Source organism: Vulpes lagopus, chromosome 8, assembly GCF_018345385.1.
Source record: "Vulpes lagopus strain Blue_001 chromosome 8, ASM1834538v1, whole genome shotgun sequence".
In the NCBI taxonomy this organism is placed as follows: domain Eukaryota; kingdom Metazoa; phylum Chordata; class Mammalia; order Carnivora; family Canidae; genus Vulpes; species Vulpes lagopus.
In genome coordinates, this window is record NC_054831.1 from 125864498 (window position 1) to 125881024 (window position 16527).

Genomic DNA, 16527 nt, shown 5'->3' on the forward strand with positions numbered 1-16527 from the left:
TCTGCTGATGCCAGAACAAGATACCAACTGCACTGGGGCCACGAGGCCAGGGCCTCAGGGGTGGTCAGATCCAAGCCTCGGGCCTGTGTGGCTCCCGCATTGGGCAGCAGGATCCTGCTCCAGGTGGCGCTGCGGAGCAGGAGGACGCAGCATAAGCCCCAGGCTCCTGGATATCAGACCCCAGCTCTACTCCTGGTTTTGCTGCTCACCTAGTCATACAGCAGGTGTTTCCGGAGTACCAGCCAGGCACCGACGCCAGGGAAATGGGGCAGAGAGGCGGCTGATGAGGCCCTGCCCTCCTGGGACTCTGTCCAGCTTGGTTTCTTTTTCATCTGCCTCCCCCACCCAGAAGCCCACCTCACCTGAGCCTCAGAGGCACCCACGGGTTCTCTGCATTGGGGCAGGGACCACTCCAGAGCCCTGGGTCCCCTGTTAGCATGAGTGGGTTTTTTTGGTTTTGTTTTGTTTTTAAGCACTTGCTACATGCCATGATCTATCCCAAAGTCTTACATCCATTACCTTTAACCTCCATAATTACCATAAGAGTTTTTACTCTCATTTACAGACAAAAAAAAAAAAAAAGAATCAAGGTAAAGAGAAGCTAACCTACCCAGTCACACATCTAACAAGGGACAGAGCAGGGTATGAATTCGGGTCTGAATAACTTGAAACGGTGGCTCTGAACCACTGCATTTCATCTCCTAGGTTCTAACCAGATATTCTCCAATAATACGGCTGCTGTCTACAAACCATTTTCCTTTTAGGATGCCAGGATTAGGGGAGAGGTGGGGATGTCAGAGGGGCCCAGATGCTTCCCGGAGCTGTGTGGGTGGAGGAACCACCCTCACACACCGGTCAGTCAGGCTGTGTGGGCTTCCACTGCCCCTGCGGGGCTCGGGCAGGTGCGGCGGCCGTCCTTCTGCTTTGCAGGGAAGAGCCCACACTGAGGACTGGTGAAACAGGAGTGGGCGCCAGGCCCACTAGTCTGGGCCATCCTAGTCCCAAACCATCTAGTCCCAAAGCCAAGGCAAAGCACATGACTCATTGCTACAGGACACCACATCTCTAGCAGAGAAAAGCAGAGCCTTAGGCCTGACTGGCTGTGTCAGGTAGGATGGATGGAGGGGAAGGGAAAGGAGAGGGCTGGCAGGGAGCCTTGCTAGGTCCTGTGACAACAGTCCAGGTGTGACACATCAGGCTGCTAAGGGCTGGGAAGTTGGATGGACGGGATCTTTTCTAGCTGACTAGGTATTAAGCAAGAAACGCTTGGTATTTAAGAGCAGGCTGTGGACTCAGACTGCCCGTGTTCCAATCCCAGCTCACTAGCCCGGTCATTGATCACGTGACTTCGCTGGTGTTGGTCTCCTCGTAACACAGGACGCTGGCGAAGGAAGAACTACACAAAGCTCTCCGTCCCACGTACAACATACGGCAATCACCTAACAGGCATCATTTATTATGAGACTTTTTAAAAATATTGACCATCTCCATGAAAAAGATAAAAAAGAGTGTGTATAGGTGAGAGAGATACATAGCATTTTTATAGGTTCTGTAGGTCTTGGTCTGGACCTACACGGATGTTCTTGGTTATTTCTCATAAATAATCCTTGCCTGGCCAACAAGATGACAGTCCCTAGGAGAAGGAACCACACACCATTTTAGCCCAGTACAACCCAACGTCTACCGCACCTGGCATGGGACTGAGCATATAATAGGACCTCAGAGACTCCAGAACTTCGGGGAGAAGAGACGCAGGCAATCAAAACCCGGATGTGCCTGGCTAACTGTGTGTGCGTTAGCAAGGATGCCACACAGCTCTTGCCCTTGAAAGGTCACAGTTTAGTGAGGGAGGATCTTAAGTTACCTTGTGACAATCTAATAATCCCACGCTCCCAAACACACATTTGCTCCTGCCTGACATCTTTCACCCCATCATGCATGTGGGCACAGCTACCCTGTTCCTTATTTTACCTCAGTTCCCCAGGCTCACAGGCAGCGCTAGTCCTGGCCTCTCTGCAACTGCTGGCTTTGGTCTGGACCCTGTGGTGGAGCAGAGAGGTTTCAACCTTAAAAGGAAATGAAACGCTGTTTGGTCCTGTGCCAGCCCCATGGGCCCCCTTCCCCACCCCCTGCCCATTTTTATCAGACTCTCCTGATGGCAAGTCTATGAAATCTCCCCTGGAGGGGACTGTGGGTCCCTGGACTGACCTTGTCCTGATGTGTTTGATCAGCTGTTTCTGGCCTACGCTGGGGGAACCCGTGCAAGAAGAGCCGGCAGGAGTGGTGTTTGATCAGAGCAGCCGGGGAGCTCTGGGCCTGGCTAGCTGCTCTTCACCTTCTGCTAATCTCTCCTCAGAGGACAAAGGAAGGAGGATGTTCTGATAGACCAGCCCACAGGTAGCCGGGGGAACAGCCTGGCTGGCAGGGGTGAGATGTGGAAGTTGGTTTCTCCCCCAGGGGCATGAGGGCAAGTGAGATGAGCAGCAGCAACATCTACTAAGTACCTGAGCGCACTGTCCAGTGCGCCAAGTGTGCAGAGCGGATACAAGTGTCTCAGTGGGCATGGGACCTATGCTCTGGTCGCACTGGGTGACAGGGCAGAGAAGATGGGACAGATGCACAAGAATAAAGTCTCAAGAACATTCACAAGAAGAAATGCCCTTGTCCTAGACCCTCTCTTCTAGTGAAGCCCTGAGTACTGGGCTATTTGCCAACGAAGGGTGAAGCTCCTTGGTCTAGGACAAGTTCACAGAGAGGCAGCTAGAAGCTGCATTTCTCTTTTCATCCAAAGACCAACCTGAGCGTAAGCATGGAAGGTAAGATGAACAATGAACAGAACGCTCCAGGTGGCTCAGTGGTTGAAGGCATGATCCTGGAGTCCCAGGATTGAGTCCCACGTCGGGCTCCCTGCACGGAGCCGGCTTCTCCCTCTGCCTGTGTCTCTGCCTCTCTCTGACTCCCATGAATAAATACTTAAAAAAAAAAAAAAAAGAACGCTCCAGAGGTAAGGTGGGAAGGCCAGACATCATGACATACTCCCTGTTTCCACTCCCTGGTGCTCACCATGTGTGCTCCCACCTGACATTCAGAGGCTGTACCTGTACCGAGACAAGACCCCTCAGCTGTACTGAGGGGCTCTGAGAGGTTCTGTTCCATGCCTGGACATCCATTCCCCCCTTGTCCCTGTTCACTTATATCTGGGACAGAGGCCCTGAGCTTACTACAGTACAGCCCAGAGAGGTGGGTCTTGGGCACTCCAGCACTCTATTCCAGGCCCTCTATCTTAGGGATCTGTTGTGCACACTCCCTCTTGCTCTTTTCTGCCCTCTTCCCCAGGCTCTTTATAAGTACTGGAAATAGGAACAGACGTCATTTCCAAAGCACCTACATGCCGTCAGGGGGTCCAGGAAGGCCTCGCCCAAGGTCATCCATCTAGTTGGTCCATGCCCTTCCCACTGTACTGCTTAGCCTCCTACAGCAGCCCCCCAGGCCCAGGGCTAAGACAACTGGATTGCCAAGGGATCACTCAGCCCACTTCCTACCTTTTTACACATTCACCTTCATGGCTGGAGTCCCGCGGTATATTCCAATTATCCAGAGCTGCCTAGGACACCGTAAGGATTATTGCTCCAAATACAACAGAGAGCTCTGGTCTCTCTCTCCAAAGACACCACTTAGGCAGAGGCACTCCTTCAATAAAGGCCCTGCGGGCTCTGGACAAGGGTCCACTCGTGCCACTCTAGGACTGTCCCAGGTTGAGCACAGCCACCTCACCCCTGCCCTCCCCAGCTTCAGGGCTGACCTGGCCTTAGAGGACTAGAAGACAAAATGGACGGGAAAGAATAGACGGATTGTACCTCCCCTTGCCTTTTCTAGTGGATTCTTCTCACAAAAATGATGTATACCCTATCCATGTGCTGCCTCGGTGGCTGCCAGCAACGTGACATTTTCAGCTATTTAACACAAAAGGCTTCTGCTTATTTTATACTCATCTGCTCAGCACTTTGGGCTTTCGGGCAGTTGAGATTCAAGAGATAAATGAAAAGTGGTGGGTGTTATAAGGTCCCCTGTGGGTTCAGAGAGAGAGAGTGAGAAAGAAAGAGAGAAAGAGAAAGAGAGAGAGAAAAGAGAAGAGAAATGTGAAGGTGCATGAAAGGACATCCACCTCAGTGCCAGCAATTCTGGCGAATGGCTGACCGCCACGTGAAGGACTTAGCTACCAATTACAATCTCAACACTAAGTTCATTAAAGCCAGCCTTGGGATTCCCCATACAGTTCTGTGCGGCACTGTCCCCCATTAAAGACGGGAGCTGGGAGGAGGGGGCTGAGACGGCGTGTCCAAGGTCACACAGTCAGCAAGTGGCACAGCACGGATATATACACCCAGGCTGCACGTCCATGCCCGCCCCTGAGACCCCGCACCACACTCACTCCCTGGGAAAGAGGGCTGAGGGAAGGGCCTCCCCGGGACAGGATGGCACCGCCCCCAGCCGTGTTAGCGTGGCCTGAAGGTACAAGAGCCCCTAGGAATCCAGGCCTGTCAAGCCTGTGCCCAAGTGACGGCCAGAACCAAAGAGAAAACAGGTCTCATCACAGTCCATTTGAAACTCATGCAGCACAATTTTTTCAAAGTACATATTTTATTTATATAGAATAGTGCAAGTTAAATGAAAATAATGGTTTGTAATCTAATTTATACAGCATCAGGTGCTGGCTGGTTGTCCCGACTGTGGTGGGAGGTGTGGCTGGCCTTGGGAAGAGAAATGATGAACATTTCCATGATTTGGACACAACGTGAATTAGCCCAGGGGGTAATTTTTCTCAACAGCGTGATCCCAGAGCACAGGCAGCTTCCCTCGTGCTTCTCTAGTCCTTATAGGCACAGCTGTACATGCAGGAAGCTGCTGAGCTCTGGCTGTGCTTTGAGCTTTTGGCCCAAGTCCTGCCAGCCCCAAGGTTTTCCATGGCAACACAACAATCATCAGCTTGCCTCCGATACCCCCTTCAACCCCAAATCTTACTCCCATTTTTTCCCTACCTCCCAAGGGTCCCTGGGATACACTGGATCAAGTGGAGCAGGGCTGAGGCTGCTACTCTTCCTTTGGGAGAAATAATCAAAGCATCCCAGCCATTTCCTCATCGCTGTCCTGCCTTCTAGCCCCAATTTCATACAAACACAGCTTGTCCCCTAGAACCATTCTATGTGAGGTTAGCAGTTACTTCCAACCCTTAGGCAATTCATAGATCTCAGGCACGTGAGATTTAAAGGCACAGCCCTCCCATTTCATTAATATGTCATCAGCCTACGTGACCGTGACATCACCTGCGGTGACAAACTCTTAGGGCTCATATCTCCTCCTCTCCTTGTTTCTGGGAGTAGACCTGACTTATTTAAATCATGAGCAGAGAAAGGGACCTTCCCCTCCTTCACCCCGTCAGACGGGGACCCCATTTTGTCCCTCAGCACCCAACCATCAGAACTCTTTCCTGAGGGACAAGGCCAATGCCAGTGGTTGGTAAGAGGGGAGAGTCAGAGCGCTTCCGCAGAGAAGCCTTGGTCACCAGGGGAATCCAGGAGTCACAGCACAGTCCTTGCTACTTGGTGGGCTCAAGGTTTTCTAAACATAAAGCTTCTGAGACAGAGACAGGCTTTATCACACAGACAAGGAAAGAGATTTGCCCCTGCGGCCCTGGGGCTGCTCACCCACTTGGGATGGTCCCGTCTTCCTCTGGCAACTCTTGCTCTTCAATCTCCTATTTGCCATCTCACTTACCTGGGATGGCAAATCCTGCTCTATTAAATGATCCCTATTATTCCCACAAAATGAGACTCCAGCTTCGAAGCAGACTGCCTTTCCCTCCTCACCAGCTGCTTCATGAGCTCTGGAAGCAGAGAAAGTCTGGGGTCCCAATGAACATACGCAGGCAGGAGTCCCAAGAAGACCACGGGCTCCTCCACACCACCACGAATGCCCCTGGGGTTCAGCCTGGAGGCCACCAGGATGCACCATGGCAACGAGGAAGACAGCTCTGCTGTAAGAAAGCAAGTGATGGGGACTACATCAACGTCCTCTGTGGCAATCAGGTCTCTTGGGCAGCAGTGGAGAGAAAGAACAAAACAGCCAAGTAGAGCTAGAACACGTCTTCCTACAATAAAAGCCACACTCGGGCACCTCTGGGGAGGGACACTGTAAGATCAGTGCCAGCACATTGCAGAGGTCCACTGTGAGCAGAGACAAAATTCAGAATGCACCTTTCCTCATTCCGGACTGCAGGCAGCACAGAACCTGTGCCTCCTGCCCGGTGGGCTGCTTCTAGCGGCAGGTCCGACCTCTCGTTCTGCTCCCAGTGCGGTGAGCTGCGGGTCCCAGGCCGCAATTCTAAGGAAATGCCTGCCCTGCCCCAATCTGGGGCTCCGCTGGAAACCCAAGGAGGGAGTTCTTGGTACTGTCAAGGATCCGAAACTCGGTTTAAAAACTTAACGGCTTTCTTTCATCAGAAAACTTTTTAAGAAGAAAAGTCACTTTCCCCTACGGGTCCTAGCAATTAAGTTTTTATTTGTCTTTTGGCTAGAAGAAATTTTGATGGTGCCGTAGTCGCCAACCACCAGCGTGGAGCAGTATCCTTGACTGCTGGGCTGGGCCTCGAGGCCCTGCAAGCCTGGGCCACTCTGTTCCCTTTCAGAGGGTTTTCTCTGGTGCCAAGGATTCAGTGCCATGGGCCACCTGCAGATCAAGAGTTCTCCTGGTCTGACAGCTCACAGCACTGAACAACCTGAGGGATAGCGGCCATGGCAGGCGCAGTGAGGGCTTCATGTGGAGGCCACGTCTTAAAGGTTTGAGCACCATCTTCTGGTCAGGTTTTGGTTTTTGAGGACTTGCCTTTGCAAACTTCATTTACTCCAGAATGGGAAGATCCCTGAGCTGACAAGCTCAAGTGACTTGCATATCAAAATGAGGACACAACTGGAGGCGGGAGGAGTTAGCTGCCTAGAGTGTTCAGGCCCGTGCTGGAACTTGTTGCCCGCGCAAAGCCAGATGGCCACAGCAGACACGCCGGTCAGTGGCGGGGCTCTGCCTTCTGTCCCTCCAGCAGTGTGTGGAGGCAAAGTCCCGACTGTGTCCCAAATTGACCTCTTGCCCCTGCTTGTACCCAGTGACATGAAATGTGCTTAGAAAGAAGGTGTGGGCTTGTCCTCTGCCGACCTGTAGCTTGAGGCTGAGTGATGAAATTCCGCACTACCTCTGCAGGGGGTGAGGCCGTATGAGGTGGCAGGCAGCCCTGCCTGGTGTGTAAACACTACACTAGCAGACTTCGACCTTCTGGCATTGAGGAAAGGAAGATAAATGCTAGTCATTCCCTCCAAACGGCAGGAATTTACATCCATCTAATTGCACTTCATAATGGATTCCACAAACCATTAATTATCAGATTATATTTTAGGAACCAAAAATAAAAAAGCTTCGTGAAATTCAGACTCCAAAGGATCACTACCCTGCAGTAATAGCAGTTGCCTGGAAGAGTCGGACAGCAGGCCACTCACAAGGCAGGGAGCATGTGGCAGGAGGAAGAGCCAGGGTGCCACGGCACCCAGCGCTGGTTCACTAGCCATGCCACAGGCTCCAGAGCGAGGGGGCAAGGCTTCCAGGCCACAAAGACATTCTCAACTTTGACAGGGAACAGGGGGATAAGGAGAACATGAGAAGGCTGCGGGGACAGCCCTCAGGTACTGGACACTGTGGAGAAGATCCTGGAAAGGCAGGGACTGTCTTTGTAGCTGACCTCGTCCCGCAAAAACCTTGCAAGGCTTGCTTGGGGGAGGGCCAACTGTACTGATGAGGTGGGACTCGGCGTGGAGAGGCCTGCCTGTGTTAACACGCTGCTCCCTGTCCTCCTGCCATCAGGAGAGGGCTGGGCCACCCAAGCGGATGGGAGGATGATAGTGTGAGGAAGGAGCCAAGTGTGCTCCAGCCTGGGGTGGGGGGGGGGGGGTGTCTCTGGATGGTGTGTTGGTGCTTCTCTCTCATTTCTAAATGGCCAGGAGGCAACGGCAGCATTGGCAGGCCCAGTCCATGGGCCACAGCCCCACATCTACCTGCCACTCTGTACAGTGAAGGCTGCCAACCAAAGGACCTCCCTGGAGCCCTGGCTCCTACCCCACTGCTCGTCACAGAGGCCACAGCAGTAGGCCTGGCCCCTGTGGTGGGCAGTGGCGTCGGTGCCAATGACTCCAACGCTGTTGGTTCTGTGAGAGCAAAGTGAGTGTTCTGGTTGGTGGAAGCGGAGATGCTCAGTACTCAGGACAGCCAGGGATGGAGGGCATATGGCAAGCTGTGGAACCTTCTCTCTGCTGCAAATGCAGGCCCTCCCCAGGACGAGGAGCCACTCACTTGGCCTCACCACAGATCAGGGTCACAGTACCATCTAGCAAATCCTCCACGGTCACAGCCACAAGCTCAGAGCTGGTCTGAGATGTCTGCGAATCTGGCAATGTCACAAACACCTGTGACCCAGCAAGTTGGGTCTCCTCCAAAGTGATCACCTGCTCTGTCGGGGCCGCTGGCTCTGGGGTCTGGATCACCTGAAAGGGAAAGACCGTGAGGCTGCTCTGGGCAGTGTCCACAGGGAGCTCCCCAGAATTTACATGGTTTTTGTCTCATGCTGTAATGATGATATTTATGTTTTCACCTGAGGAGAGCAATTACATGCACCTAATGGGAAGAGGCAAGTCTAACACACCAGCGATGCAAAAGAGAAGGCAGGCAAACAATTTAAATAACTCTGTGCTAAATTGCTATAATTTAGCTCAGTACGCTATCTCAGGGTGCCCGGACTCTATGATTACACACCAGTGAATAGCGGCTCAGTTTCTTACGCTGGGTTTTCCTGTCTGGAGGATCACACTGCAGAGGTAAGCGCCATGTGAAAGGAATGCTACTGAAGGTGGTTAGGAATGCTTGACCACCGAAATGGAAAGCTTTATCAGAAGCCTTGGCTTGCCTTCTGGCTCTCGGTGAAGAGCCTTCCTTGGAGGCTGCACTGCTACAGAGCTTCGGAGCGGTAATGAGTAGGGGAAATGGGACTTCTATCAACTCCCTCACTTGGCAGGCCCCCCGCAAAGGCCACACAGACCTCTTCCAAATCTGCGGCTCCTGTTTAAGATGACCTTCCCAGGGAGAACCAGTCTGTGGTGAAGCACACTCAGTTCCCGCCCCAACCTCCAAGCTGATACTTGTGACCTGTGGGGGCTCAGAACTGCCTGGTGCCCCCCGCCCCGATATTTTCAAACCACAGAACCCACCGAGGGCACGGCCACCCTGGCCCTTGAGAACTAGCTAGGAGTAGGGAGTGGAGTGCTAGGCCTGAGTGGGCGGAAGTGGGGAAGCAGAGCTCAGACGCCCGTCTGTACTGCGGGGGTGAGAAGCCTGATTATGTTTAATCAAAAATCATCTAGGATAACTGAAGAAAAGAAAAAACTGGTTTTTTCTTTTCTTCAGCAATGGAAGTTTTTTTTTTTTTTCCTCAAAGGACATCTGACCAAGAATCCTAATATATATAAAAAGATCAAAGTAGAGCCATTCTAGGTGACATGGCAGCAGGAATTTCACTGCAGCCTGCCCACCTGACTTGCTCTCTGTTCGCGCAGAGGCCCGTGAGAACATGGTCCATCAAGGACTCTGCTGTGGGGCTGGACAGTGGGATGGTCCAGTTAACAATGCTGCTCCAGTCCACCCAGAGACAATCCATAGAACTGAAGTTTCTTTTCCTTTTCTGCCCACCCTCTCTCTGCAAAAGATAGGAAAAGATGAGCTTTCCTTCCAGGTAAAGGTGAGGGGTCCTGACATACCTAGTGTCCTGTGCCCAGCCTAGAGAAACTAGCAAGGTGTTTCAGCATCAGAGGAGCAATCCCCTTCTCTGAGATTTCCTGCAGCTCCTGCCACAACCCACAGTGTTTTGCAGAAGGTGGAGGAGTGTGTGAATGAGGAGAAACCAAGGTTGTTCTGTTTTTGGAAATTCTCATTCCAGGCTCCCTCTACCCAGGGACCATTTGCATGTGCTCCCCAGGAGACTAGAATGTTCTGTTCCATTTGGTAAGAAGTCCAGAGAGACTCTTCTACAAGGCCCTCTTGGTCATGCACGTTATTACCTATAGGATTCTCCAGGAGCCCCAGAGAGAAAGGCTGGCTGGTGTGACAGAGCTGCCTCTAGAGAAACCCTCATATCTGATGGCCCCAGAATCACCTGTACCACCTGTGAGGCTGCTGCTTGGGGTTCAGTGCCTGTCACCTTTGGGTGTTCAGATTCCAAGTGAGCATCAAGCTGGGCCTGGGAGGTGAAGAGTTCCCCACAGAGCTCACAGGGGAAGGTGTTCTCTGATTGCTTGAAGTGCTCCGTGGTGACGTGGTGCTGCAGTGCTCCCGGGAAGCGGAAGGTGGCCGCACAATATAAGCACCGGAACGGCTGTGAGCCTGGAAGAGGCAGGACAGAAAGGATGGGCTGTGGGACAGGAGAGAGGAAGTGACCAGGACCGAGGTGCAGAGGTGGCTTCAGCTGCTGTGGGACCTGAAGCGTGTACAATTTGGGGGGAATCCTCTTTAGGAAAAATAAGGCAATATTACAAATACAGGTGCAGGTCCCCAGCAAGTGAGGGGCTCCACAGATGCGGCTTCCTCAGCATTAGCTCCAGGCTAACTCTGCCTCGGCTGAAGGCCATCCATCATGCAACTGCAAGTCAGGATGCTGAGAACCTTATCAAGTCCCAGAGGCACACGCTAACATCACTGACGGCCTCAGTGGCATCAGTGTAAAATCACCAATGACCACGCACACACGGACATCAAAAGTGACAGCACCAGGACCTGCAGAGTGTGTGTCCATGGCTTCGAAGAACATCCCCGAGATGGGAGTGGTGCATGTTTTTAACTCCCAGGAACCAGTGGTTTAGGAGGATGAGGTAAGGGATGGATGTTCAGCTACATCCCCAGAGCAGCAAGAGTAAACTGGTTTCACATAATGCTTGAGGGACCCAAACTGACGGCCTGCCTGTGTCCCATCACCAATGCTGCTGACGGTAGAGCACACACCATGTGCAATGACATGCACCTGGACAGGTGGAAGTGAAAGCTACTCTGAGAAGCTGGATGATTCATTTCTCATATTTTCCCTCTGATGTACATGTGCAAGAGTAAGTACAGTCTGTCAAATTCAGTCCAGAACAGCACTTAGAATTACCTGTGAATTCTAAGTGACGATGAAATACAGTTTAATTGGCAGCAGTTTTTCTTTCTCAATGGTTCATTAAAGACTAGGATTTTAGACTTGATGGGATATGGCAGCAACAACGATAATCACAGGTACCACTAGAGGGATGCTCTCTGGTGCCAGGCCTTATGTGCTTTCTGCGTTCTAACATTCAATTCGTAGTTACTCTATAAGGAAAGAAGCACTCTAACTGTCCCCGTTTTATAGATGAGGAAACTGAGGCACAAGTTAGTTCAGTTACTTGGCCTGGACTGCACAGCTGTGAAAGATGAAGGTGAGATGCACCTGCGCAGCCCAGCCCAGAAGCATCTTGGAAGGGGCACTGACCTGAGTGCTGGCACTTGATGTGAACCTGCAGCAAAGCTGGTGTTGGGAAGAGCTCCTTACACTGGTCACATTCATGGAATCTCATCTCTGCAAAGCACACAAAGAAGAAGTGGTGGGAACAAATAAGAGGATGGCCGAAGCGAACAGGGCTGGGGATGGGGGCGATGGCTAACACTTAGCAAGTGTCTACCAAGTGTTAGGAGGTACCACAGCTGTGAGGTAGCACAGGCTAGTGTAAAGAGCACCAGATCTGCGCCAGGCTGCCTGGATGGAAGTAGGGCTGCTATGAGAATGGAATGAGAACGCGCCCACTAGTGCTTAGCATGTGCCTTGCACACAGGAGATGCTTCATGACTGTGGTGATTATCCCCAGACTGGCCTGCAAGGTAGGTATTAACGGACTTTCTGAAGAGAAGGAAACTGGCTCAGGAAAGAGAGGTCACTTGCCAAGGTCATGCAACTAATCAGCGCGGGAGTCAGGATTTCCACAGGAGCCTGCCACCATACTTACCACTCTTCCCAGGCATTGCAATGTACCAACGTCCCTCAGGGGCTGGCTGGTAGGAACTTACGATGCCCTAGGCCTCTAGGTTTGAGAACCACTGCCACTTAAGCTGCTGTTTACTGTTACTGATGGGCCAGCATAGCCTCCCTCAGGTGGGCTGGGACAGAATAAAGGCAATTGCCATGACACACCACACTGAAGCACTGGAAGTTGGGATTTTTGGATGGAGCCCAGGATGCTGTCATCAAGCCTCTCCCACTCATCAGCTCACATTCCCTGTGTATAGGCACCCAAACTTCACCTGTATGCTCTGCCTTGATGTGCCTCTTGTGTTCAATGGTGTTGGAAAAGGTTTTGTCACAGGAGCTGCACTGAAGTGATGAGAATTTGGAAGATCGATGGTTCTGAGCAGCAAATACATCAGGGTGGTGGGTCCGATTGTGGTACCACAAACCAGACAATTGCTGCAAGGAATATGGCAAATGTTAAGTCTTAGAAGGTTCCAGCAAGCTGAGGAGGTCACAAGGCCCTCGTGAGACTAATGAGCTTATGGATCTAGAATCTGAGTGCTCACATAAGACGTAAGGCTAGTGCTAGTGGGAATAAGGTACCTGTGTGTTTGCTGAGAGACTGCTATAGGGCAGGGCCCAGCCTGGTCCTTCAGAAACTCTCAAAACCCTCCCTAGAAGCTTAGGAGGGAGGTGTCAGAGGTGGAAGCTGAGGCACACTCAGGTTAAATGACTGTGTCAATGATTAGTAAACAGCAGGGCCAGGATTCAAACCCTGGCCTTCTAATTGGAGTGTCTGAGCTATATCTCTCATGATCTCCCAGAGGCCCAGGAAAGCAGCAGAGAACCCTGCTGAAACAGGAGCCTGTGGTGTCCCTGCTCCATCAGCAACCACTCCTCCTTCCGAGGTAGAGCAGCCATGGGACACTCCCTAGAGATGAAGCCCAGGCCATACACGGCTCTGTAAACCTGACGTCACAGCACCAGGCACGGCACAAAGTTAGCTCTCCATTTCTGTTGAGCTGAAATTAGTTGCTGTGCTTTTGTCTATATACCAATATCTTATAGATGTCACAAGAACCATTTTTTTCTCTCTAGTTTTAGAGCTGAGTTCTTCATACGTGGCTTCTTTTTAGTTCCATATGGGGTTTCCCTTTAATTACATAACAAATCCTATGGTAAAAAAGCAGACCCCTTCCCTAGGAGTTTAAAAACAACAATCCAGTGCTAAATAAGGCAACTCCACAGCCCAGTGTCGCTCTCACATCCCTTGACACAAGGGGTCAAGAGGCTCCACAGAGTGTGAGTATCCAAGGGGAAAAGCAGCATTCAGTTCATGACAGGGCTGAAATCCAAGAGAAGAGGTATAGAATTCCCAGTTCCAATTAAAGTGCCCAATTGCATGACTCTGACCAGATCACCTTAGAGAATCTGAGTAATTACAAGCTGCATCCTTCGCAAACAGCAGCCACATCGTCATGTCTGGGACTCTTGGCAGATGTGAGGGAGGGCAGGCTGGGGATGAGGGGAAGCACTCCTGGAAGTCTGCGGTCACCTGGTAGGCCTTGTTGCAGATCCCGCAGCTGAAGGGCTTGCCTCCGACATGGGTCACCATGTGCCGCTCCAGCATGGAAGGGGCACTGAAGATCTTCCCGCATGTGGGGCAGGGGTGGTACTCCTTGGAGTGCACCTCATGGATGTGCTTGCGATGGTCCTGCAGAGTGGGGAAGCTCATCCTGCATTTCTTGCAGTCGTACGGATCTTCTATGTCTGGTTTCACGGGCATCCGTGAGAGAGAGAGGGAGGGAGATAAATACCACAGGCAGGAGTCAGTGAGATGTGGCTGCTGTGCGCAGCTCCAGGTGCAGGGCCCTGTTCAGAGGTCAGGCACGGCCACAGACTCCAAGTACCACCCCCAAGTACCACCTCGTCCCAGGAGGTAGGATTCCTCTGAGGCTTCTGTACTAACCACCCCCGGGGTATCAAGTGGTTCATTCCCATTCCTCACCTTACATCCCACAAGTTCAATTTCATTTAACTACTTTGCAGGGAGTATTGCCTGTGCTCCTCCCCTCCTTGCACTGGGCATTTCTGCATTTTCTCATTTTCTGCAGAGATTTCCAACATACTCCCCAGAGCATCACTACTGCCTTTGTTGTCAGCATATGACTGACAGGAAGAATGCTTCCTTGCTCCTCACCTCAGATTCAACAATAAAAACATTTTCAATGTTTAATGAGTGCTATATGACAGGCATGTTTAAAGTGCCTTACAAATATGAACTCACTTTATCCTTCCAGTAACCCTGTGAGTGGGATCTATTCTCATACTATTTTAGAGATTAAGAAAAGCAAGCCTTAGAGAGTGTCCAGTGACACAAGTGGGGCACTGGGTTAACCGGGGGACAGTCCCAGCTCTCACTCCCAAGGCTATGCTCTGAGCTGCCTGCTTAACTGGACATGCCAAGTCTTCAGTGAGGCCTCAAAAACAAGAACTAGCACTGATGAAGGATGCATTCATTGTCCCTATGGCAAGAGACTTCAGTTTATTTTTTTTTAAAGCAACAGAAAGCAGAATGTTTTAATAATAAAATCCTTTGCCCACAAGCCAATCTTATGTGTGCCCTGAGTCCAATTAATTTAGGAATCTGGACACACGGCAGCACTCGGTGTCATTAACCAGTGTCCCCACGGACAAGAGCTCTTGAAATCTCGGTTTATACTGTCTCTGAAGGCACTTTGAAACAGTTCTCCATATGCTAGGACAAGGGCCTGCGACACAGGCAAGGAGGGATCCAGGAGAGGGGCCTGGACACTGGCCTGCTGCCAGTGACATTTCCTGAGACATGGAAGTCTTTGGGCTCCCCTTGTCCTGCCAATTGATTCGTGCTGTCCTTCCCTCACTCCCATGTAATGCTATCAGGAAAAAGAAGACTAGAGCAGAATGTCATTTAAAAAGGCTGAAAGGGCAGCCGAGGTGGCTCAGCGGTTTAGCACCACCTTCAGCCCAGGGCCTGATCCTGGAGACCCAGGATCGAGTACCATGTCAGACTCCCTGCACGGAGCTTGCTTCTCCCTCTGCCTGTGTCTCTGCCTCCTTCTCCCTCTGCCTGTGTCTCTGCCTCCCTCTCGCTCGCTCGCTCTTTCTCTGTGTCGTTCATGAAGAAATAAAATCTTAAAAAAAAAATAAAATAAAAAGGTTGAAAGGACATCGAAATTCTGGCACTGGAGCCAAGCCAGATCTCACTCATCTGGAAGTCTACTGCAGCTGGATATGGGGACCTGGGCACTCTGGGGGAAACTGTATATACCTCACCCAGTTACCAGGCCCATGCTTGGCACATAGGAGCCCTGACAACATTCTTTGCTGGCTGGCTGATAATATATTTGAATGTGTTGACACAAAGCCCATGTTTGTGAGGTCCCGTATTTGCCAACAGCTAGAAACTGGTGTGTGGGAAACAGGGGTGGAGAAGGAAGGAAGAGAGAAGGATATGCAGAGGGCATGGCGTGTCAGAAAGGACAGGCTTTGATGGTGACACATGGCACCTAAGAGGGTGGCACTTATTGAGCATTTTCTGTGTGTGGGATACCTTACTAATACAACAATCCAAGGTGGCAGTATTATCACTTTTTCTCTTTGCAGAAGGGGTATCGGAGGTTTGGAAAGGTAAAGAAATCTATTTAAGGTCTCAAGGAAGTAAATGGCAGGGGTGAGTTTCAAGCCCAGGCCCATGTGATTTTGGAGCCTAAGTTCCTAACCTCCTGGGCACCGTGCTGCTCACACTCCCGCTGTAACAAGGCTGCTGGGGAAGATGGGATGCGGCCACCAGATGCCATGTGGGCCATTTCCCAAAGCTGGAATGAGGATGCACAGTTTTCTTCCCCTCCTATGTGTGTGTCGAACAGAAGTGTGTTTTGTCTATATCAGTTCTGGTAGAAGGAGAGAAAGGTGGGGGCAGACCCCACTGCGTGGCTACAGGGGCCCTAGGGAGAGAACGCTGGGCAGAAGGATTTCAGGGGAGTGCGAGCAGAGACCACTCACGATAGTACACATGAACGCAGACAGCATCCAGCTGCTCCTATGGGGAAGGCGGGGAGGATACAGATGAGTGGGGAAGGTGGGGGCATGGGAAGAGCAGCTCCGTGGACTAATGGGAATATGCTGATGCTCTGTGGCCTGTTACTGAGACGCTCCTTCAAGCATACTTTGCCTCTGTCAGCCAAGCAGTGCCAGGTGGGCTAAAAAGGAGATAAGGAAACAGCCTGGACGTTACACAATGACATGGTGAAATAGGAACGAGGGACTCGGTGTTGTAGGTGAACAGAGGAGGGGAAGGCACCAACTGGGGCCTGGCTCTGGTGGAGTGACAACTTCTGTCATGATCATTACACGCTTTCCCAGAGCTGGGCCTGGTGCAGAGT

General features: G+C 51.5%; 1 protein-coding gene across 9 annotated transcripts in view; it reads right to left on the minus strand.

Moving 5' to 3' along the window:
• Nucleotides 1-4622: 4622 nt before the first annotated feature.
• Nucleotides 4623-16527, minus strand: part of ZBTB40 (zinc finger and BTB domain containing 40) — a 75695-nt gene continuing 63790 nt past the window's right edge. For 8 of the 9 annotated variants that reach the window (XM_041765450.1, XM_041765449.1, XM_041765451.1 and 5 more), the window contains 5 exons: nucleotides 13659-13873; nucleotides 12397-12559; nucleotides 11591-11677; nucleotides 10244-10470; nucleotides 4623-8582 (listed from right to left, as the gene is read on the minus strand). In XM_041765450.1, coding sequence (XP_041621384.1) covers nucleotides 8388-8582; nucleotides 10244-10470; nucleotides 11591-11677; nucleotides 12397-12559; nucleotides 13659-13873 — 887 coding nt within the window. In that variant the 3' untranslated portion in view covers nucleotides 4623-8387. The remainder of the gene's footprint in view (nucleotides 8583-10243; nucleotides 10471-11590; nucleotides 11678-12396; nucleotides 12560-13658; nucleotides 13874-16527) is intronic. The other variant, XM_041765444.1, reaches the window with a different exon arrangement.